This window comes from Petromyzon marinus, chromosome 72, assembly GCF_048934315.1.
Source record: "Petromyzon marinus isolate PM22_M1 ecotype Great Lakes invasive population chromosome 72, UKy_Petmar_22M1.pri1.0, whole genome shotgun sequence".
Classification (NCBI taxonomy): domain Eukaryota; kingdom Metazoa; phylum Chordata; class Hyperoartia; order Petromyzontiformes; family Petromyzontidae; genus Petromyzon; species Petromyzon marinus.
Window position 1 is genome coordinate 2,448,605 of NC_133738.1, and position 26,991 is coordinate 2,475,595.

The 26,991-nt window shown below is 46.1% G+C and overlaps 1 protein-coding gene across 4 annotated transcripts in view; it reads right to left on the reverse strand.

Moving 5' to 3' along the window:
* LOC116938315 (uncharacterized) overlaps window positions 1-26,991 on the reverse strand; it is a 306,309-nt gene that overhangs the window by 9,905 nt on the left and 269,413 nt on the right. For all 4 annotated transcript variants that reach the window (XM_076055657.1, XM_076055655.1, XM_076055654.1 and 1 more), the window contains 2 exons: window positions 20,483-20,544; window positions 11,997-12,178 (listed from right to left, as the gene is read on the reverse strand). In XM_076055657.1, coding sequence (XP_075911772.1) covers window positions 11,997-12,178; window positions 20,483-20,539 — 239 coding nt within the window. In that variant the 5' untranslated portion in view covers window positions 20,540-20,544. The remainder of the gene's footprint in view (window positions 1-11,996; window positions 12,179-20,482; window positions 20,545-26,991) is intronic.

The window sequence follows — 26,991 nt, forward strand, 5'->3', positions numbered from 1 at the left end:
GCACTACAACAACAACAACAACAAGACAACTTTAGATTAAGGCCGTCAGTCTAACTCCGTACTACAACAACAACCACAAGACAACTTTAGATTAAGGCCGTCAGTCTAACTCCGTACTACAACAACAACCACAAGACAACTTAGATTAAGGCCGTCAGTCTAACTCCGTACTACAACAACAACCACAAGACAACTTAGATTAAGGCCGTCAGTCTAACTCCGTACTACAACAACAACCACAAGACAACTTAGATTAAGGCCGTCAGTCTAACTCCGTACTACAACAACAACCACAAGACAACTTTAGATTAAGGCCATCAGTCTAACTCCGTACTACAACAACAACCACAACAAGACAACTTTAGATTAAGGCCATCAGTCTAACTCCGTACTACAACAACAACCACAAGACAACTTAGATTAAGGCCGTCAGTCTAACTCCGTACCACAACAACAACCACAAGATAACTTAGATTAAGGCCGTCAGTCTAACTCCGTACTACAACAACAACCACCACAAGACAACTTAGATTAAGGCCATCAGTCTAACTCCGTACTACAACAACAACCACAAGACAACTTTAGATTAAGGCCATCAGTCTAACTCCGTACTACAACAACAACCACAACAAGACAACTTTAGATTAAGGCCGTCAGTCTAACTCCGTACTACAACAACAACCACAAGACAACTTTAGATTAAGGCCATCAGTCTAACTCCGTACTACAACAACAACAACCACAAGACAACTTAAATTAAGGCCATCAGTCTAACTCCGTACTACAACAACAACAACTACAAGACAACTTAAGATTAAGGCCGTCAGTCTAACTCCGCACTACAACAACAACCACCACAAGACAACTTAAGATTAAGGCCGTCAGTCTAACTCCGTACTACAACAACAACAACCACAAGACAACTTAAGATTAAGGCCGTCAGTCTAACTCCGTACTACAACAACAACCACAAGACAACTTTAGATTAATGGCGTCAGTCTAACTCCGTACTACTACAACAACCACAAGACAACTTAGATTAAGGCCATCAGTCTAAACTCCCTACTACAACAACAACCACAAGACAAATTACATTAAGGCCATCAGTCTACCTCCGTACCACAACAACAACCACAACAAGACAACTTAAATTAAGGCTGTCAGTCTAACTCCGCACTACAACAACAACCACAAGACAACTTTAGATTAAGGCCGTCAGTCTAACTCCGTACTACAACAACCACAACAAGACAACTTAGATTAAGGCCGTCAGTCTAATTCCGTACTACAACAACAAGAACCACAAGACAACTTAGATTAAGGCCATCAGTCTAACTCCGTACTACAACAACAACCACAAGACAACTTAGATTAAGGCCGTCAGTCTATCTCCGTACTACAACAACAACAACCACAAGACAACTTAGATTAAGGCCATCAGTCTAACGCCGTACTACAACAACAACCACAAGACAACTTAGATTAAGGCCATCAGTCTAACTCCGTACTACAACAACAACCACAACAAGACAACTTAGATTAATGGCGTCAGTCTAACTCCGTACTACAATAACAACCACAACACGACAACTTAGATTAATGGCGTCAGTCTAACTCCGTACTACAATAACAACCACAAGACAACTTTAGATTAAGGCCGTCAGTCTAACTCCGTACTACAACAACCAAAAGACAACTTAGATTAAGGCCATCAGTCTAACTCCATACTACAACAACAACAACCACAACAAGACAACTTAGATTAAGGCCATCAGTCTAACTCCGTACTACAACAACAGGCACAAGAGAACTTAGATTAAGGACATCAGTCTAACTCCGTACTACAACAACAACCACAAGACAACTTAGATTAAGGTCGTCAGTCTAACTCCGTACTACAACAACAACCAAAACAAGACAACTTAGATTAAGGCCATCAGTCTAACTCCGTACTACAACAACAGGCACAAGACAACTTAGATTAAGTCCGTCAGTCTAACTCCGTACTACAACAACAACAAGACAACTTAGATTAAGGCCGTCAGTCTAACTCCGTACTGCAAGAACAACCACAAGACAACTTTAGATTAAGGCCAGCAGTCTAACTCCGTACTACAACAACAACAACAACCACAAGACAACTTAGATTAAGGCCGTCAGTCTAACTCCGTACTACAACAACAACAACAACCACAAGACAACTTAGATTAAGTCCGTCAGTCTAACTCCGTACTACAACAACCACAAGACAACTTAGATTAAGGCCATCAGTCTAACTCCATACTACAACAACAACAACCACAACAAGACAACTTAGATTAAGGCCATCAGTCTAACTCCGTGCTACAACAACAGGCACAAGAGAACTTAGATTAAGGACATCAGTCTAACTCCGTACTACAACAACAACCACAAGACAACTTAGATTAAGGCCATTAGTCTAACTCCGCTCTACAACAACAACCACAACAAGACAACTTTAGATTAAGGCCGTCAGTCTAACTCCGTAATACAACAACAACCACAACAAGACAACTTAGATTAAGGCCGTCAGTCTAATTCCGTACTACAACAACAACAACAACCACAAGACAACTTAGATTAAGGCCATCAGTCTAACTCCGTACTACAACAACAACCACAAGACAACTTAGATTAAGGCCGTCAGTCTAACTCCGTACTACAACAACAACCACAAGACAACTTAGATTAAGGCCGTCAGTCTAACTCCGCACTACAACAACAACCACCACAAGACAACTTAGATTAAGGCCGTCAGTCTAACTCTGTACTACAACAACAACCACAAGACAACTTTAGATTAATGGCGTCAGTCTAACTCCATACTACAACAACAACCACAAGACAACTTAGATTAAGGCCGTCAGTCTAACTCCGTACTACAACAACAACAACAACCACAAGACAACTTAGATTAAGGCCATCAGTCTAACTCCGTACTACAACAACAACCACAAGACAACTTAGATTAAGGCCATTAGTCTAACTCCGTACAACAACAACAACCACAAGACAACTTTAGATTAAGGTCATCAGTCTAACTCCGTACTACAACAACAACCACAAGACAACTTAGATTAAGGCCATTAGTCTAACTCCGTACAACAACAACAACCACAAGACAACTTTAGATTAAGGCCGTCAGTCTAATTCCGTACTACAACAACAACAACAACCACAAGACAACTTAGATTAAGGCCGTCAGTCTAACTCCGCACTACAACAACAACCACCACAAGACAACTTAGATTAAGGCCGTCAGTCTAACTCCGTACTACTACAACAACCACAAGACAACTTAGATTAAGGCCATCAGTCTAAACTCCCTACTACAACAACAACCACAAGACAACTTACATTAAGGCCATCAGTCTACCTCCGTACCACAACAACAACCACAAGACAACTTAGATTAAGGCCATCAGTCTAACTCCATACTACAACAACAACCACAAGACAACTTAGATTAAGGCCGTCAGTCTAACTCCGCACTACAACAACAACCACAACAAGATAACTTAGATTAAGGCCGTCAGTCTAACTCTGTAATACAACAACAACCACAAGACAAATTAGATTAAGGCCATCAGTCTAACTCCGTACTACAACAACCACAAGACAACTTAGATTAAGGCCATCAGTCTAACTCCGCTCTATAACAACAACCACAACAAGACAACTTAGATTAAGGCCGTCAGTCTAACTCCGTACTACAACAACAACCACAAGACAACTTTAGATTAAGGCCGTCAGTCTAACTCCGTACTACAACAACCACAACAAGACAACTTAGATTAAGGCCGTCAGTCTAATTCCGTACTACAACAACAACAACCACAAGACAACTTAGATTAAGGCCGTCAGTCTAACTCCGCACTACAACAACAACCACCACAAGACAACTTAGATTAAGGCCGTCAGTCTAACTCCGTACTACAACAACAACAACCACAAGACAACTTAGATTAAGGCCGTCAGTCTAACTCTGTACTACAACAACAACCACAAGACAACTAAGATTAAGGCCATCAGTCTAACTCCGTACTACTACAACAACCACAACACAACTAAGATTATGGCCATCAGTCTAAACTCCCTACTACAACAACAACCACAAGACAACTTACATTAAGGCCATCAGTCTACCTCCGTACCACAACAACAACCACAACAAGACATCTTAAATTAAGGCTGTCAGTCTAACTCCGCACTACAACAACAACCACAAGACAACTTTAGATTAAGGCCATCAGTCTAACTCCGTACTACAACAACAACCACAAGACAACTTTAGATTAAGGCCGTCAGTCTAACTCCATACTACAACAACAACCACAAGACAACTTTAGATTAAGACCATCAGTCTAACTCCGTACTACAACAACAACCAAAACAAGACAACTTAGATTAAGGCCGTCAGTCTAACTCCGTACTACAACAACAACCACAAGACAACTTAGATTAAGGCCATCAGTCTAACTCCGTACTACAACAACAACAACAACCACAAGACAACTTTAGATTAAAGCCGTCAGCCTAACTCCGTACTACAACAACAACAACAACCACAACAAGACAACTTAGATTAAGGCCATCATTCTAACTCCGTACTACAACAACAACCACAAGACAACTTTAGATTAAGGCCGTCAGTCTAACTCTGCACTACAACAACAACCACAAGACAACTTAGATTAAGGCCATCAGTCTAACTCCGCTCTACAACAACAACCACAACAAGACAACTTAGATTAAGGCCGTCAGTCTAACTCCGTACTACAACAACAACCACAAGACAACTTAGATTAAGGCCGTCAGTCTAACTCCGTACTACAACAACCACAACAAGACAACTTAGATTAAGGCCATCATTCTAACTCCACACTACAACAACAACCACAAGACAACCTTAGATTAAGGCCATCAGTCTAACTCCGTACTACAACAACAACCACAACAAGACAACTTAGATTAATGCCATCAGTCTAACTCCGTACCACAACAACAACCACAAGATAACTTAGATTAAGGCCGTCAGTCTAACTCCGTACTACAACAACAACCACCACAAGACAACTTAGATTAAGGCCATCAGTCTAACTCCGTACTACAACAACAACCACAAGACAACTTTAGATTAAGGCCATCAGTCTAACTCCGTACTACAACAACAACCACAACAAGACAACTTTAGATTAAGGCCGTCAGTCTAACTCCGTACTACAACAACAACCACAAGACAACTTTAGATTAAGGCCATCAGTCTAACTCCGTACTACAACAACAACAACCACAAGACAACTTAAATTAAGGCCATCAGTCTAACTCCGTACTACAACAACAACAACTACAAGACAACTTAAGATTAAGGCCGTCAGTCTAACTCCGCACTACAACAACAACCACCACAAGACAACTTAAGATTAAGGCCGTCAGTCTAACTCCGTACTACAACAACAACAACCACAAGACAACTTAAGATTAAGGCCGTCAGTCTAACTCCGTACTACAACAACAACCACAAGACAACTTTAGATTAATGGCGTCAGTCTAACTCCGTACTACTACAACAACCACAAGACAACTTAGATTAAGGCCATCAGTCTAAACTCCCTACTACAACAACAACCACAAGACAAATTACATTAAGGCCATCAGTCTACCTCCGTACCACAACAACAACCACAACAAGACAACTTAAATTAAGGCTGTCAGTCTAACTCCGCACTACAACAACAACCACAAGACAACTTTAGATTAAGGCCGTCAGTCTAACTCCGTACTACAACAACCACAACAAGACAACTTAGATTAAGGCCGTCAGTCTAATTCCGTACTACAACAACAAGAACCACAAGACAACTTAGATTAAGGCCATCAGTCTAACTCCGTACTACAACAACAACCACAAGACAACTTAGATTAAGGCCGTCAGTCTATCTCCGTACTACAACAACAACAACCACAAGACAACTTAGATTAAGGCCATCAGTCTAACGCCGTACTACAACAACAACCACAAGACAACTTAGATTAAGGCCATCAGTCTAACTCCGTACTACAACAACAACCACAACAAGACAACTTAGATTAATGGCGTCAGTCTAACTCCGTACTACAATAACAACCACAACACGACAACTTAGATTAATGGCGTCAGTCTAACTCCGTACTACAATAACAACCACAAGACAACTTTAGATTAAGGCCGTCAGTCTAACTCCGTACTACAACAACCAAAAGACAACTTAGATTAAGGCCATCAGTCTAACTCCATACTACAACAACAACAACCACAACAAGACAACTTAGATTAAGGCCATCAGTCTAACTCCGTACTACAACAACAGGCACAAGAGAACTTAGATTAAGGACATCAGTCTAACTCCGTACTACAACAACAACCACAAGACAACTTAGATTAAGGTCGTCAGTCTAACTCCGTACTACAACAACAACCAAAACAAGACAACTTAGATTAAGGCCATCAGTCTAACTCCGTACTACAACAACAGGCACAAGACAACTTAGATTAAGTCCGTCAGTCTAACTCCGTACTACAACAACAACAAGACAACTTAGATTAAGGCCGTCAGTCTAACTCCGTACTGCAAGAACAACCACAAGACAACTTTAGATTAAGGCCAGCAGTCTAACTCCGTACTACAACAACAACAACAACCACAAGACAACTTAGATTAAGGCCGTCAGTCTAACTCCGTACTACAACAACAACAACAACCACAAGACAACTTAGATTAAGTCCGTCAGTCTAACTCCGTACTACAACAACCACAAGACAACTTAGATTAAGGCCATCAGTCTAACTCCATACTACAACAACAACAACCACAACAAGACAACTTAGATTAAGGCCATCAGTCTAACTCCGTGCTACAACAACAGGCACAAGAGAACTTAGATTAAGGACATCAGTCTAACTCCGTACTACAACAACAACCACAAGACAACTTAGATTAAGGCCATTAGTCTAACTCCGTACAACAACAACAACAACCACAAGACAACTTTAGATTAAGGCCATCAGTCTAACTCCGTACTACAACAACAACCACAAGACAACTTAGATTAAGGCCGTCAGTCTAACTCCGCACTACAACAACAACCACAACAAGATAACTTAGATTAAGGCCATCAGTCTAACTCCGTACTACAACAACCACAAGACAACTTAGATTAAGGCCATCAGTCTAACTCCGCTCTACAACAACAACCACAACAAGACAACTTTAGATTAAGGCCGTCAGTCTAACTCCGTAATACAACAACAACCACAACAAGACAACTTAGATTAAGGCCGTCAGTCTAATTCCGTACTACAACAACAACAACAACCACAAGACAACTTAGATTAAGGCCATCAGTCTAACTCCGTACTACAACAACAACCACAAGACAACTTAGATTAAGGCCGTCAGTCTAACTCCGTACTACAACAACAACCACAAGACAACTTAGATTAAGGCCGTCAGTCTAACTCCGCACTACAACAACAACCACCACAAGACAACTTAGATTAAGGCCGTCAGTCTAACTCCGTACTACAACAACAACCACAAGACAACTTTAGATTAATGGCGTCAGTCTAACTCCATACTACAACAACAACCACAAGACAACTTAGATTAAGGCCGTCAGTCTAACTCCGTACTACAACAACAACAACCACAAGACAACTTAGATTAAGGCCATCAGTCTAACTCCGTACTACAACAACAACCACAAGACAACTTAGATTAAGGCCATTAGTCTAACTCCGTACAACAACAACAACCACAAGACAACTTTAGATTAAGGTCATCAGTCTAACTCCGTACTACAACAACAACCACAAGACAACTTAGATTAAGGCCATTAGTCTAACTCCGTACAACAACAACAACCACAAGACAACTTTAGATTAAGGCCGTCAGTCTAATTCCGTACTACAACAACAACAACAACCACAAGACAACTTAGATTAAGGCCGTCAGTCTAACTCCGCACTACAACAACAACCACCACAAGACAACTTAGATTAAGGCCGTCAGTCTAACTCCGTACTACTACAACAACCACAAGACAACTTAGATTAAGGCCATCAGTCTAAACTCCCTACTACAACAACAACCACAAGACAACTTACATTAAGGCCATCAGTCTACCTCCGTACCACAACAACAACCACAAGACAACTTAGATTAAGGCCATCAGTCTAACTCCATACTACAACAACAACCACAAGACAACTTAGATTAAGGCCGTCAGTCTAACTCCGCACTACAACAACAACCACAACAAGATAACTTAGATTAAGGCCGTCAGTCTAACTCCGTAATACAACAACAACCACAAGACAAATTAGATTAAGGCCATCAGTCTAACTCCGTACTACAACAACCACAAGACAACTTAGATTAAGGCCATCAGTCTAACTCCGCTCTATAACAACAACCACAACAAGATAACTTAGATTAAGGCCGTCAGTCTAACTCCGTACTACAACAACAACCACAAGACAACTTTAGATTAAGGCCGTCAGTCTAACTCCGTACTACAACAACCACAACAAGACAACTTAGATTAAGGCCGTCAGTCTAATTCCGTACTACAACAACAACAACCACAAGACAACTTAGATTAAGGCCGTCAGTCTAACTCCGCACTACAACAACAACCACCACAAGACAACTTAGATTAAGGCCGTCAGTCTAACTCCGTACTACAACAACAACAACCACAAGACAACTTAGATTAAGGCCGTCAGTCTAACTCTGTACTACAACAACAACCACAAGACAACTAAGATTAAGGCCATCAGTCTAACTCCGTACTACTACAACAACCACAACACAACTAAGATTATGGCCATCAGTCTAAACTCCCTACTACAACAACAACCACAAGACAACTTACATTAAGGCCATCAGTCTACCTCCGTACCACAACAACAACCACAACAAGACATCTTAAATTAAGGCTGTCAGTCTAACTCCGCACTACAACAACAACCACAAGACAACTTTAGATTAAGGCCATCAGTCTAACTCCGTACTACAACAACAACCACAAGACAACTTTAGATTAAGGCCGTCAGTCTAACTCCATACTACAACAACAACCACAAGACAACTTTAGATTAAGACCATCAGTCTAACTCCGTACTACAACAACAACCAAAACAAGACAACTTAGATTAAGGCCGTCAGTCTAACTCCGTACTACAACAACAACCACAAGACAACTTAGATTAAGGCCATCAGTCTAACTCCGTACTACAACAACAACAACAACCACAAGACAACTTTAGATTAAAGCCGTCAGTCTAACTCCGTACTACAACAACAACAACAACCACAACAAGACAACTTAGATTAAGGCCATCATTCTAACTCCGTACTACAACAACAACCACAAGACAACTTTAGATTAAGGCCGTCAGTCTAACTCTGCACTACAACAACAACCACAAGACAACTTAGATTAAGGCCATCAGTCTAACTCCGCTCTACAACAACAACCACAACAAGACAACTTAGATTAAGGCCGTCAGTCTAACTCCGTACTACAACAACAACCACAAGACAACTTAGATTAAGGCCGTCAGTCTAACTCCGTACTACAACAACCACAACAAGACAACTTAGATTAAGGCCATCATTCTAACTCCACACTACAACAACAACCACAAGACAACCTTAGATTAAGGCCATCAGTCTAACTCCGTACTACAACAACAACCACAACAAGACAACTTAGATTAATGCCATCAGTCTAACTCCGTACCACAACAACAACCACAAGACAACCTTAGATTAAGGCCATCAGTCTAACTCTGTACTACAACAACAACCACAACAAGACAACTTAGATTAATGCCATCAGTCTAACTCCGTACCACAACAACAACCACAAGACAACTTAGATTAAGGCCGTCAGTCTAACTCTGTACTAACAACAACCACAAGACAACTTAGATTAAGGCCGTCAGTCTAACTCCGTACTACAACAACAACAACCACAAGACAACTTAGATTAAGGCCGTCAGTCTAACTCCGTACTACAACAACCACAAGACAACTTAGATTAAGGCCGTCAGTCTAACTCCGTACTACAACAACAAAACAAAAACACCGTGTCCAAACCGAAAAAAAAAACCTTTTTCGAAATCACCAAAAAATCAAATAAAGCCATCATTGCAACGTAACAGTTCATCACAGGGGGACTGTGACCGAATTTTTTTTTTACAATAAACTACGTAAATATCATGTAACACCAAATCCTAGTGAGTAGTGAAGCCTTTGTCCCGACTCAGTCCACTGTGGCAACTCGCACTGACACAGGCCGAGGCTCTGCGTAGATTCTGCAGCGTCCGGCGTTTGTGGCTCGTTCAGATTCGCCAGGAGTCTTCGTCCCGACTCAGTCCACTGTGGCAACTCGCACTGACACAGGCCGAGGCTCTGCGTAGATTCTGCAGCGTCCGGCGTCTGTGACTCGTTCAGTTTAACCAGGAGACTTCGTCCAGACTCAATCCACCGTGGCAACTCGCGCTGACACAGGCCGAGGCTCTGCGTAGATTCTGCAGCGTCCGGCGTTTGTGGCTCGTTCAGATTCGTCGGGAGTCTTCGTCCCGACTCAGTCCACCATCGCAGCTCGCTCTGAGCCAGGCCGAGGCTCTGTGTAGAATCTGCAGCGTCCGGCGTCTGTGACTCGTTCAGTTTAACCAGGAGACTTCGTCCTGACACCGTCCACCATCGCAACTCGCCCTGAGCCAGGCCGAGGCTCTGCGTAGATCCACGGCGTCCGGTGTTTGTGGCTAGTTCAGATTAACCAGGAGACTTCGTCCTAACACCGTCCACCATCGCAGCTCGCGCTGAGCAGGCCGAGGCTCTGCGTAGATCCACGGCGTCCGGTGTTTGTGGCTCGTTCAGATTAACCAGGAGACTTCGTCCTGACACCGTCCACCATCGCAACTCGCTCTGAGCCAGGCCGAGGCTCTGCGTAGATCCACGGCGTCCGGTGTTTGTGGCTCGTTCAGTTTAGTCGGGAGTCTTCGTCCCGACTCAGTCCACCATCGTAACTCGCCCTGAGCCAGGCCGAGGCTCTGCGTGGTCCCACGGCGTCCGGCGATGTTCCTGGGGCCCCGGGCTTTGGTTGGCGAGGCACCGGCTCCGTCCCCTCTCCCAGCGGCCCCGTTCCACGCGGGCCGCTGCCTAGAGGCCCTTTCCGGAAGCTTCGCTCACCCTCCACCCCCCGTCCACGCGTCCCTCAGCCAATCATCCTCCTCCTCCTCCTCAGCCAATCATCCTTCTCCTCCTCAGCCAATCATCCTCCTCCCCCTTCGCCTCCTCCTCCTCCTCCAATCCTTCTCCTCAGCCAATCATCCTTCTCCTCCTCAGCCAATCATCCTCCTCCTCCTCAGCCAATCATCCTCCTCCTCCTCCTCAGCCAATCATCCTCCTCCTCCTCCTCCTCCTCCCCCCCCCGCCGCCTCCTCCTCCTCCTCCTTAACCAATCCCTGTGCCTCATCCAATCCTCATCCTCATCCAATCCTCCTCCTCCTCCTCCTCCTCAGCCAATCCCCGTCCATCCTTCTCCGACGGCTGCCAAAACCTCGATGATAAACCTTTTCCGTGACTGCAACGGTTCGCCCTCTTTGGCTCCTCCGGTAAAATCCGCCACCAGCGTAGACAATGAGACTAAAACAACGAATTAATATATATATATATTTTTTAAATTAACGCGCTGAAATTCCCCCGACCAGGCCCGTGCCTTCCGCCTGAAGGAACGGCCGCTTGGGTTGTGGCCCGAAACGTCGCGAGAATGCCACCGTCCTATTTGACGAATTTTTTTCAAAAAAAAAAAAAAAAAAAAAAAATTCCGTCACGCTGATCCTCGACCTGTGCGGCGGTGACTTTAACCGTTAAGAAGCGTGGAAGTGCCGGCCAATCAGCCGAACTGAGAGGCCGACCCACCGGTAGTAGTCACGCTTGCAGTAGATGGCCCCGTCCTTGCTAAAGCAGGTGAGCTCCGACTCGAGCGGGCGGGCACAGTCGCAGCAGCGCAGGCAGGCGGTGTGCCAGGCGCGGTCCACCGCCAGCAGGTAGTACCGCTCGGAGATGGGGCGCAAGCAGCCAGCGCACTCGGAGCTCGCCTTCTGCAGGCGCAAGCGGACGAGCGAGGGCGGGCGGGCGGGCGGGCGGGCAGGCACGCTCCAACACCTACTCACTGACTCACTCACTTACTCACTCACTCACTGACTCACTCACTTACTCACTGACTCATTCACCTACTCACTCAAGTACTCACTTACTCACTTACTCACTTATTGACTCACTTACTAACTCACTTACTCACTCACTCACTTACTCACTCACTCACCTACTCACTCACCTACTCACTTACTCACTTACTCACTTACTCACTTATTGACTCACTTACTAACTCACTTACTCACTCACTTACTCACTGACTCATTCACCTACTCACTCACCTACTCACTCACTGACTCACTTACTGACTCACTTACGCACTCACTCACTGACTCACTTACTGACTCACCTACTGACTCACTTACTGACTCACTCACTGACTCACTCACTGACTCACTTACTGACTCACTTACTGACTCACTTACGCACTCACTCACTGACTCACTTACTGACTCACTCACCTACTCACTCACTGACTCACTTACTGACTCACTTACGCACTCACTCACTGATTCACTTACTGACTCACCTACTGACTCACTTACTGACTCACTCACTGACTCACTCACTGACTCACTTACTGACTCACCTACTCACTCACCTACTCACCTACTAACCTACTCACTCACCTACTCACTTACTGACTCACTCACTCACCTACTCACTCACCTACTCACTCACCTACTCACCTACTAACCTACTCACTCACCTACTCACTTACTGACTCACTCACTCACCTACTCACTCACCTACTCACTTACTGACTCACTCACTCACTTACTGACTCACCTACTCACTCACCTACTCACCTACTAACCTACTCACTCACCTACTCACTTACTGACTCACTCACTCACCTACTCACTCACCTACTCACTCACCTACTCACCTACTAACCTACTCACTCACCTACTCACTTACTGACTCACTCACTCACCTACTCACTCACCTACTCACTCACCTACTCACTCACCTACTAACCTACTCACTCACCTACTCACTTACTGACTCACTCACTCACCTACTCACTCACCTACTCACTCACCTACTCACCTACTAACCTACTCACTCACCTACTCACTTACTGACTCACTCACTCACCTACTCACTCACCTACTCACTTACTGACTCACTCACTCACTTACTGACTCACCTACTCACTCACCTACTCACCTACTAACCTACTCACTCACCTACTCACTTACTGACTCACTCACTCACCTACTCACTCACCTACTCACTCACCTACTCACCTACTAACCTACTCACTCACCTACTCACTTACTGACTCACTCACTCACCTACTCACTCACCTACTCACTCACCTACTCACCTACTAACCTACTCACTCACCTACTCACTTACTGACTCACTCACTCACCTACTCACTCACCTACTCACTCACCTACTCACCTACTAACCTACTCACTCACCTACTCACTTACTGACTCACTCACCTACTCACTTACTGACTCACTCACTCACCTACTCACGCACCTACTCACTTACTGACTCACTGACTCACTTACTGACTCACTCGCTCACCTACTCACTTACTCACTGACTCACTTACTGACTCACTTACCTACTCACTTACTGACTCACGTACTCACCTACTCACTTACTTACTGACTCACTCACTGACTCACTCACCGACTCACCTACTCACTCACCTACTCACTCACTGACTCACTCACCTACTCACTCACCTACTCACTTACTGACTCACTCACTGACTCACTCACTCACCTACTCACTTACTGACTCACTGACTCACTCACCTACTCACCTACTGACTCACTCAACTACTCACTTACTGACTCACTTACTGACTCACTCACTCACCTACTCACTTACTGACTCACTCACCTACTCACCTACTGACTCACTCAACTACTCACTTACTGACTCACTTACTGACTCACTCACTCACCTACTCACTTACTGACTCACTCATCTACTCACTCACTCACTTACTCACTCACCTACTCACTCACCTACTCACTCACCTACTCACTCACTCAACTACTCACTCACCTACTCACTCACTGACTCACTTACTCACTCACCTACTCACTCACCTACTCACTTACTGACTCACTTACTCACTCACTTACTGACTCACTCAACTACTCACTCACCTACTCACTCACTCACTCACTTACTCACTGACCTACTCACTTACTGACTCACTCATCTACTCATTCACTCACTTACTCACTCACCTACTCACTCACCTACTCACTCACCTACTCACTCACTCAACTACTCACTCACCTACTCACTCACTGACTCACTTACTGACTCACCTACTCACTCACCTACTCACTTACTGACTCACTTACTCACTCACTTACTGACTCACTCAACTACTCACTCACCTACTCACTCACTCACTTACTCACTGACCTACTCACTTACTGACTCACTCACCTACTCACTCACTCAACTACTCACTCACCTACTCACTCACTGACTCACTTACTCACTCACCTACTCACTCACCTACTCACTTACTGACTCACTTACTCACTCACTTACTGACTCACTCAACTACTCACTCACCTACTCACTCACTCACTCACTTACTCACTGACCTACTCACTTACTGACTCACTCATCTACTCACTCACTCACCTACTCACTCACCTACTCACTCACCTACTCACTCACCTACTCACTCACTCAACTACTCACTCACCTACTCACTCACTGACTCACTTACTGACTCACCTACTCAGTCACCTACTCACTTACTGACTCACTTACTCATTCACTTACTGACTCACTCACTCACTCACCTACTCACTCACCTACTCACTCACTGACTCACTTACTGACTCACCTACTCACTCACCTACTCACTTACTTACTGACTCACTCACCTACTCACTCACCTACTCACCTACTCACTCACCTACTCACTTATTGACTCACTTACTAACTCACCTACTCACTTACTTACTCTCACCTACTCACTTACTGACTCACTCACCTACTCCCTTACTTACTGACTCACTCACCTACTCACATACTCACCTACTCACTTACCTACTCACTCACCTACTCACTCACTCACTCACCTACTCACTTACTGACTCACTCACCTACTCACTTACTTACTGACTCACTCACCTACTCACATACTCACCTACTCACTTACATACTCACTCACCTACTCACTCACTTACTCACTCACCTACTCACTCACTTACTGACTCACCTACTCACTCACCTACTCACTTACTGACTCACTCACCTACTCACTTACTCACTTACCTACTCACTGACTCACTCACTCAACTACTCACTTACTGACTCACTGACTCACTCACCTACTCACCTACTGACTCACTCACCTACTCGCTTACTGACTCACTTACTGACTCACTTACTGACTCACTCACTCACCTACTCACTTACTGACTCACTCACTCACTCACCTACTCACCTACTGACTCACTCAACTACTCACTTACTGACTCACTTACTGACTCACTCACTCACCTACTCACTTACTGACTCACTCATCTACTCACTCACTCACTTACTCACTCACCTACTCACTCACCTACTCACTCACCTACTCACTCACTCAACTACTCACTCACCTACTCACTCACTGACTCACTTACTCACTCACCTACTCACTCACCTACTCACTTACTGACTCACTTACTCACTCACTTACTGACTCACTCAACTACTCACTCACCTACTCACTCACTCACTCACTTACTCACTGACCTACTCACTTACTGACTCACTCATCTACTCATTCACTCACTTACTCACTCACCTACTCACTCACCTACTCACTCACCTACTCACTCACTCAACTACTCACTCACCTACTCACTCACTGACTCACTTACTGACTCACCTACTCACTCACCTACTCACTTACTGACTCACTTACTCACTCACTTACTGACTCACTCAACTACTCACTCACCTACTCACTCACTCACTTACTCACTGACCTACTCACTTACTGACTCACTCACCTACTCACTCACTCAACTACTCACTCACCTACTCACTCACTGACTCACTTACTCACTCACCTACTCACTCACCTACTCACTTACTGACTCACTTACTCACTCACTTACTGACTCACTCAACTACTCACTCACCTACTCACTCACTCACTCACTTACTCACTGACCTACTCACTTACTGACTCACTCATCTACTCACTCACTCACCTACTCACTCACCTACTCACTCACCTACTCACTCACTCAACTACTCACTCACCTACTCACTCACTGACTCACTTACTGACTCACCTACTCACTCACCTACTCACTTACTGACTCACTTACTCACTCACTTACTGACTCACTCACTCACTCACCTACTCACTCACCTACTCACTCACTGACTCACTTACTGACTCACCTACTCACTCACCTACTCACTTACTGACTCACTCACCTACTCACTCACCTACTCACCTACTCACTCACCTACTCACTTATTGACTCACTTACTAACTCACCTACTCACTTACTTACTCTCACCTACTCACTTACTGACTCACTCACCTACTCACTTACTTACTGACTCACTCACCTACTCACATACTCACCTACTCACTTACCTACTCACTCACCTACTCACTCACTCACAAACCTACTCACTCACCTACTCACTCACTTACTCACTCACCTACTCACTTACTGACTCACTCACCTACTCACTTACTTACTGACTCACTCACCTACTCACATACTCACCTACTCACTTACATACTCACTCACCTACTCACTCACTTACTCACTCACCTACTCACTCACTTACTGACTCACCTACTCACTCACCTACTCACTTACTGACTCACTCACCTACTCACTTACTCACTTACCTACTCACCTACTCACTCACTCACCTACTCACTCACCTACTCACTCACCTACTCACTTACTTACTCACCTACTTACTTACTAACTCACTCACCTACTCACTTACCGACTCACTTACTCACTCACCTACTCACCTACTGACTCACTCACACTCACCTACTCACTTACTGACTCACTCACTCACCTACTCACTCACCTACTCACTCACCTACTCACCTACTCACTCACCCACTCACACACTCACCTACTCACTCACCTACTCACTCACCTACTCACTTACTTACTCACCTACTCACTTACTGACTCACTCACCTACTCACTCACCTACTCACTCACCTACTCACCTACTCACTCACCTACTCACTAACCTACTCACTTACTGACTCACTCACCTACTCACTCACCTACTCACTCACCTACTCACCTACTCACTCACTCACCTACTCACTTACTGACTCACTTACTGAATCACCTACTCACCTACTGACTCACCTACTCACCTACTCACTCACCTACTCACCCACTCACCTACTTACTCACCTACTCACTTACTGACTCACCTACTCACCTACTCACTCACCTACTCACCCACTCACCTACTCACCTACTTACTCATCTACTCACCCACTCACTTACTTACTGACTCACTCACCTACTCACCTACTCACTCACCTACTCACTCACTGACTCACTCACTCACCTACTGACTCACCTACTCACTCACCCACTCACTCACTCACCTACTCACTTACTCACTCACTCACTCACCTACTCACTTACTCACTCACTCACCTACTCACTCACCTACTCACTCACTCACCTACTCACTCACCTACTCACCTACTCACTCACCTACTCACTTACTGACTCACCTACTCACTCACCTACTCACCTACTCACTTACTGACTCACTCACCTACTAACCCACTCACCTACTCACTCACCCACTCACTCACCTACTCACTCACCTACTCACTCACCTACTCACCTACTAACCCACTCACCTACTCACTCACCTACTCACTCACCTACTCACCTACTCACTCACTCACTCACCCACTCAGCTACTAACCCACTCAGCTACTCACCCACTCACCCACTCACTCACTCACCTACTAACCCACTCGCCCATTCACCTACTAACCCATTCACTCACTCACTCACCTACTCGCCCACTCGCCTACTCACCTACTAACCCACTCACCTACTCACCCACCCACTCACCTACTCACCCACCCGCCCACTCACCTACTAACCCACTCACCTACTAACCCACTCACCTACTCACCCACTCACTTACTAACCCACTCACCTACTCACCCACCCACTCACCTACTCACCCACTCGCCCATTCACCTACTAACCCAGTTACTCACTCATTCACCTACTAACCCACTCACCCACCCACCCACTCAACTACTAACCCATTCACCCACTCACCTACTAACCCACTCACTCACCCACCCACCCACTCACCTACTCACCCACTAACCAACTAATCACTCGCCCACTCACCTACTAACCCCCTCACCTACTCACCCACTCGCCCACTCACCTACTAACCCAGTAACTCACTCATTCACCTACTCACCCACTCACCTACTAACCCACCAACTCACCCACTAACCAACTCATCACTCCCCCACTCACCTACTAACCCACTCACCTACTCACCCACCTACTCACCCAGTTACTCACTCATTCACCTATTAACCCACGCACTCACTCACCCACCCACTCACCTACTAACCAACTCATCAATCGCCCACTCACCTACTAACCCACTCACCCACTCACCTACTCACCTACTCACCTACTCACCCACTGACCCACTAACCCACTCACCTACTCACCCACTCATCACTCGCCCACTCACCTACTCACCCACTCACCTACTCGCCCACTCACCCACTCACCCACTCATCACTCGCTCACTCACCTACTAACCCACTCACCTACTCACCAACTCATCACTTACCCACTCACCTACTAACCCACTCACCCACTAACCAACTCATCACTCACTCACTCACTCACCTACTAACCCACTCACCTACTAACCCACTCACCTACTCACCCACTCACCCACCCACTCACCTACTAACCCACTCACTCACCGACTCACCTACTAACCCACCCACCCACTCACCTACTCACCCACTCACCTACTAACCCACTCACCCACTAAACCACCCACCCACTAACCCACTCACCCACTCACCCACTAACCCACTCACCCACCCACCCACCCACTCACCTACTCACCCACTCACCCACCCAACCACTCACCTACTCACCCACTCACTCACCCACCCACCCACTCACCCACTCACCCACTCACCCACTAACTCACCCACCCACCCACTGACCCACCCACCCACCCACTCACCCACTCACCTATTCACCCTTCGTCCAGCCACTCACAGGGGGTGGCTACTTCCTTCAATATTTGTGGCACAGCAGCCTGAGCAGGGTCATCCCCACGATGTTTGTCCCTGGCTGAGGGATTTCCCCTTCGCCCAAAACCCTCACAGAAATGCTCAGCAAATCTGAAAACCAGTTTCTGGGGAATCGAAGATCGGATCGGATGGCGATAGTTGTGGCGCTGCAAGTTGCTTTTATGATGGAATTCAAGAGCGATTTGTGATCACGGGCCACTGAGGCAGACTCCATCTCCTCAGCAACTCGCGACCACCACCCATCCTTGCAGCGCCTCACGGTTCTCACAAACCTCCGAGCCAAAGGCTGCGGTAAGCCTCCTCATTCTCCGACGTGGGATTCTGTAGCCGATGAGAGTGGGCCCTGTCGCTTTTTCTCAGCCATCCTGAACACCTCCTCTGTCAGCCAGGGTCTCTGGGGAGGTCTGGACCGCGTACCCAAAGCAGCCATTGCAGCTGCATGAGTCACAGTCCTAAACCTCGCCCATTTACCCTCGACATCAGCAGGAGGAGTGGGGGACGATGCCAACCCCAGCCGCAAGCGATGATGAAATTCTCGCTTGTAACTTTCATCAGATAACTGAGACCATGCCACTATGGGTTTGAATGGGGTTCCTGGATTGACTCAACCAAACTAAACTGTATTCTTGGTTCTTTCGGTAAAGTCACCACGTAGATAGAGAAACAATAAAATAATAAAAACTATAAAACAATAAAATTCACACGACGTTTCGACTGCAACACGAGAGAAGCAATCATCATCAGGTGTGAAAACCACGTAGAAGGGAAACAAGAAAATAATAAAAACTATAAAACAATAAAATTCTCACGACGTTTTGACCGCAACACGAGAAGCAGCAATCATCATCAGGTGTGAAAACCACAGCAAGAAAATTTGAATAAAACAAACACGCACACAGACGCACTCAGACGCACTCACCTTGCCACGGGCTGAGCCATTGCTGCACGTGATTCCAGACAGTCCCAGAGACGGCATCTCTCCTGCTCAGAGAGAATAATAATAATAATAAGAAGGGTTAAGTGTTAATCACTGAGGTTCATATAGTCAAACTCCCACAGGGTTCAGTGTTAATCACTGAGACTCACAGAGCCAGCATGAGGCTCCCACAGGGTTCAGTGTTAATCACTGAGGCTCATATAGTCAAACTAAGGCTCCCACAGGGTTAAGTGTTAATCACTGAGGTTCATATAGTCAAACTCCCACAGGGTTCAGTGTTAATCACTGAGACTCATATAGTCAAACTCCCACAGAGTTCAGAGTTAATCACTGAGGCTCATATAGTCAAACTAAGGCTCCCACAGGGTTAAGTGTTAATCACTGAGGCTCATATAGTCAAACTCTCACAGGGTTCAGTGTTAATCACTGGGGCTCACAGAGCCAGACTGAGGCTCCCACAGGGTTCAGTGTTAATCACTGAGGCTCATATAGTCAAACTAAGGTTCCCACAGGGTTCAGTGTTAATCACGGAGGTGCATATAGTCAAACTAAGGCTCCCACAGGGTTCTATGTTAATCACTGAGACTCATATAGTCAAACTCCCACAGGGTTCAGTGTTAATCACTGAGACTCACAGAGCCAGACTGAGGCTACCACAGGGTTCAGTGTCAATCACTGAGGCTCACAGAGCCAGACTAAGGCTCCCACAGGGTTCAGTGTTAATCACTGAGACTCACAGAGCCAGACTAAGCCTCCCACAGGGTTCAGTGTTAATCACTGAGACTCACAGAGCCAGACTGAGGCTCCCTCCCATAGGGTTCAGTGTCAATCACTGAGACTGACAGAGCCAGACTAAGGCTCCCACAGAGTTCAGTGTTAATCACTGAGTCTCATATAGTCAAACTCTCACAGGGTTCAGTGTTAATCACTGAGGCTCATATAGTCAAACTAAGGCTCCCACAGGGTTCAGTGTTAATCACTGAGTCTCATATAGTCAGGATCCGACAGGGTTCAGTGTTAATCACTGAGACTCATATAGTCAAACTCCCACAGGGTTCAGTGTTAATCACTGAGGTTCATATAGTCAAACTAAGGCTCCCACAGGGTTCAGTGTTAATCACTGAGACTCACAGAGCCAGACTGAGGCTCCCACAGGGTTCAGTGTTAATCACTGAGACTCATATAGTCAAACTCCCACAGGGTTCAGTGTTAATCACTGAGAATCATATAGTCAAACTCTCACAGGGTTCAGTGTTAATCACTGAGACTCATATAGTCAAACTCCCACAGGGTTCAGTGTTAATCACTGCGGCTCATATAGTCAAACTAAGGCTCCCAGAGGGTTACGTGTTAATCGCTGAGACTCATATAGTCAAACTCCCACAAAGTTCAGAGTTAATCACTGCGGCTCATATAGTCAAACTAAGGCTCTCACAGGGTTAAGTGTTAATCACTGAGACTCATATCGTCAAACTCCCACAGGGTTAAGTGTTAATCACTGAGGCTCATATAGTCAAACTAAGGCTCCCACAGGGTTAAGTGTTAATCACTGAGGCTCATATAGTCAAACTCCCACAGGGTTCAGTGTTAATCACTGAGACTCATATAGTCAAACTCCCACAGGGTTCAGTGTTAATCACTGAGGTTCATATAGTCAGGCTCCCACAGAGTTCAGTGTTAATCACTGAGACTCATATAGTCAAACTCCCACAGGGTTCAGTGTTAATCACTGAGGCTCATATAGTCAAACTCCCACAGGGTTCGGTGTTAATCACTGAGACTCATATAGTCAAACTAAGGCTCCCACAGAGTTAAGCGTTAATCACTGAGACTCACAGAGCCAGACTGAGACTCCCACAGGGTTCAGTGTCAATCACTGAGACTCACAGAGCCAGACTACGGCTCCCACAGGGTTCAGTGTTAATCACTGAGACTCACAGAGCCAGACTGAGACTCCCACAGGGTTCAGTGTCAATCACTGAGACTCACAGAGCCAGACTAAGGCTCCCACAGGATTCAGTGTCAATCACTGAGACTCACAGAGCCAGACTACGGCTCCCACAGGGTTCAGTGTCAATCACTGAGACTCACAGAGCCAGACTACGGCTCCCACAGGGTTCAGTGTTAATCACTGAGACTCACAGAGCCAGACTACGGCTCCCACAGGGTTCAGTGTCAATCACTGAGACTCACAGAGCCAGATTGAGGCTCTCACAGGGTTTAGCGTTAATCACTGAGACTCACAGAGCCAGACTTAGGCTCCCCTATGGTTCAGTCTTAATTACTGAGACTCACAGAGTCAGACTAAGGCTCCCATAGGGTTTAGTGTTCATCACTGAGGCTCACAGAGCCAGACTAAGGCTCTCATACGGTTCAGTGTTAATCATTGAAACTCATGTAGTCAAACTATGGCTCCCACAGGGTTCAGTGTTAACCATTGATGCTCACACAGCCAGACTAAGGCTCGCAGAGCCAGACTGAGGCTCCCACAGGGTTCAGTGTCAATTACTGATACTCATAGAGCCAGACTAAGGCTCCCACAGGGTTCAGTGTCAATCACTGAGACTCATATAATCAAACTAAGGCTCCTACAGGGTTCAGTATTAATCAAAGATGCTCACAGAGCCAGACCAAGGCTCGCAGAGCCAGACTGAGGCTCCCATAGGGTTCAGTGTCAATTACTGAGACCCACAGAGCCAGACTGAGGCTCCCACATGGTTCAGTGTTAATCACTGAGACTCACAGAGCCAGACTGAGGCTCCCACAGGGTTCAGTGTTAATCACTGATACTCATATAATCAAAATAAGGCTCCCACAGGGTGAGTCTCAGACTCAGGCTCTGTGAGCTTCGTGCGGAGCGACAGACCAGGCAGCTTCCACACAGCGTTACGCAATCAATGAAAATATATTGCCGCTCGACTGATTCGGAGTGAGACCTTTGCTGTCAAACCGGAGCTGGTCAGGAGCACACTGCCCAGGTATGGAAAACTCTCCACTCTCTCCACAACTGCCCTATCACCAACAGGGAGTTGTGGGGGAGGAGTATCCGATGGTACAAAATACCCAGGCAGGTGCTTAGTTTTGGTGGGGCTGATGGTAAGGCCCCACCTCTTAGTGGCAAGCTGCAGGTTCAGCACCAGCGCCTCCCATTCCTCCTCTGAGTGAGCAGCAATTACCAGATCATCGGCATACATAATGTGGTTGAGCAATGGGGAGCCATCCCTTGACTGCACCCGGGCATCGATCAGCCTCCCATTGTATCTACACTAGATGGAAATTCCTCCAAAACAGCAATCGAAGGCTTCACAAACTACGTGGTAAAAATATATGTGGGAGCCAGAGGACATCCCTGTCGCACCCCAAGGTGTACAGAGAATGGCTCTGACTCCCGGCCATGTAGTTTGACCCGGGCCCGCTCACCATCATGAAGGTCCTTAATGATCGTGAGCAGAGGGTCAGGTACTCCAAAAGCACGACGAACAACCCAGAGCTCAGGCCTACTGATGGTATCATAGGCCTTGACCAGGTCAATAAAGCAGAGATGTAGGTCTTGTTGGAATTCCCTACACCTCTGTTGTAGCAGACGGACAGAAAATATGGCATCTGTTCAGGACCGCCCTTTCCTGAAACCGCACTGGGGCTCCGCAAGCCTCTCCTCAGCGTGTCTGGCAAGGCGATGCTGAATAATCCTTGCCAGGACCTTTCCCGGCCTCACACTGAGGAGTGAGATGCCCCTGTAGTTGTTACAGTCTGTGCGGTCCCCCTTCTTAAAGAGGGGGACCATCAGAGCATCCTTCCAATCCTGCGGAACCCATCCAGTGGTCCAGACTGTTGTTATGATGTCATATAGGGCAGTCTGTGCACAAACGCCACCCTCACTCAGCATTTCGCTTGGGAGATCATCTCTGCCCGGTGCCTTTCCTGGTCTCGGACTCTGGATCGCCTTCAGTACTTCCTCAACAGATGGCACCTCAGCCAGCCACTCACAGGGGGTGACTTCTTCAAATATATGCGGAACTGCAGCCTCAGCAGGGTCATCCCCACTTTGTCCCACGATGTTTTCCAGCCTGATGGATTTCCCCTCCCCCAGGATCTCACAGAAATGCTCAGCAAATCCGCAAAAAACCCCTTCCTATACCAAAATCAATAGCGATCCCACCAACCGCCTGGTTACGAAAACCAACAACGTCATCACTGATTCGACATCTTTCAATCAAACCGACCAAGCGGCTTTCCTCGAAACCCTCTGCTGCCTTGACCACACAGATTGATTGTATGGCTTACCAAAAATCCGTAAGGAAGGTGTACACCAATTCTAGATTTGAAGCTTTCGTGACTGCAAGGATCCATACTCTTTGGTTCTATTCGGTAAATTCACGTAAAAGTAAAAAAAAAAACAACAAAAAATAAAAAAATTCTCACGACGTTTCGGCCACAACACAAGTGGCCTTCATCAGGTGAAGGGACCAGACTGTCTCGAGGACAGCGCTGGAGCGAACACAGCCAAGCTCAGACCGCGACCTTTAAGCTGTGGACATGTTCACCCCCTCTCTACACCGTTCATCATGCTAAGTCCGCCAATCGAATGCTAATTTTTTTTTAATGCTAACTCCTTTGTCAAGGCGCTCCGCTTCCTCTCACACAGCTTAAAAGTCGCGGTCTGAGCTTGGCTGTGTTCACTCCAGCGCTGTCCTCGAGACAGTCCGGTCCCTTCACCTGATGAAGGCCACCTGTGTTGTGGTCCGAAACGTCGTAAAAATTTTAACTTTTAATTTTTGTTGTTTTATACTTTTGCGTGACTTTACCGCATAGAACCAAGGAGTATTGGGCACACCACTCCGTCCTATCGTCTCCGACCATTGGCTCACCCACCTACAAACCGGCCCGGTATCTGTCTGAGACCCTGCAACCATTTCACTGGTAAGACCACCTCGGCTGTACTCAACTCAGCTCACTTGGTATCTGCAATCAAGGACACCGCACTATCTGCAGGTGATTTGCTCGTTAGCTTCAATGCCGTCTCGTTGTTCACCAGAGTTCCTGTGCCCGGCACCGATTGCAATCACTGAAGATTTGGTCCAACAAGGAGGGCTGAATGCTGATGCACCGGCCCCGGTTCAGACACTTGCCTCGCCAACGCTTACTTCGCCTGGAATGGAACTATCCGCAAACAAGTTGAAGGTTACCCCTATGGGTGCTCCCTTATCTACAGCTGTAGCCCAATGTTTTCATGGAGACGTTTGAGACAGATGCTGTTCACCCATCCACCCTGCGTCCTCCCTCGTGGAAGGGATACGTAGGTGACACTTTTGTCATCTGGTCACATGGCCTACCAGCTCTGGACAGATTCTTCAACCACATCAATTCCATGCACCCAGCCATCAAATTCACCACGGAGGTGGAAAAGGATGGCAAGCTACCATTCATATTCTTGGTTCTTTCGGTAAAGTCATGTAGAAAGGAAACAATAAAATAATAAAAACTATAAAACAATAAAATTATCACGACGTTTCAACTGCAACGCAAGCAATCATCATCAGGTGTGAAAACCACGTAGAAGGGAAACAATGAAATAATACAAACTATAAAACAATAAAATTCTCACGACGTTTCGACTGCAACACGAGAAGCAATCATCATCAGGTGTGAAAACCACGTAGAAGGGAAACAATAAAATAATAAAAACTATAAAACAATACAATTCTCACCACCTAGCCAGTGAACTGGAGCACGTCCACCCAGCCCTCAAGAGGAATGGTTATTCGGACTGCACACTCCGTAAAGCTGTCACCCCCAACCCGTGTGGAGAGAACCATCTGAGGACCCAATCAAAACCATCACCTTGCCATACGTAGCATGGGGTCACCAAAAACATCTCCAAAATCATGAGCAAACACAAGATCCAGGTTTCGATTCAACACAGCACATAAGGTTCACGATTTGATCCCTTCCGCGAAGGATGCGATCCCTGACATGCAATACCCCGGCGTCTAGAAACTAAGCCGTTCCTGCGGCAGCATCCGCATTGGGGGAAACTTAAGCGACGTGTCTCGGACCGCGTCCGTGAACACGGTAGGACCAATGCCTCGGCCGTGGCTGATCATTGTTTTACCGCCGTCGGCACACGCGAAATTGATTTTTGCCAAGACGGAGGCGCGCTGCAAAACCCACTGGCTATCGGCAAAGATTCGTTCATGAAGCCATCAAGATAAATAACCGAGAAGATGGGCGACAAACTGAGCAATCATTGGACGGACGTTATTAACAGCTGGCTGTGATGTTCCTATCCTACCTACCTACGCCCGCAGTTATTTTGGACTCTCCGCGAAACATTCACTAACACAGCCACCGTTTTGATTTAAAGCTTTCGTGCCTGCAGTAATTCATTTTCTTAGTTCTTTCGGTAAAGTCACGTTGAAGGGAAACAACAAAATAATAAAAATATATATAAAACAATAAAAATTCTCACGACGTTTCGACCATAACACAAA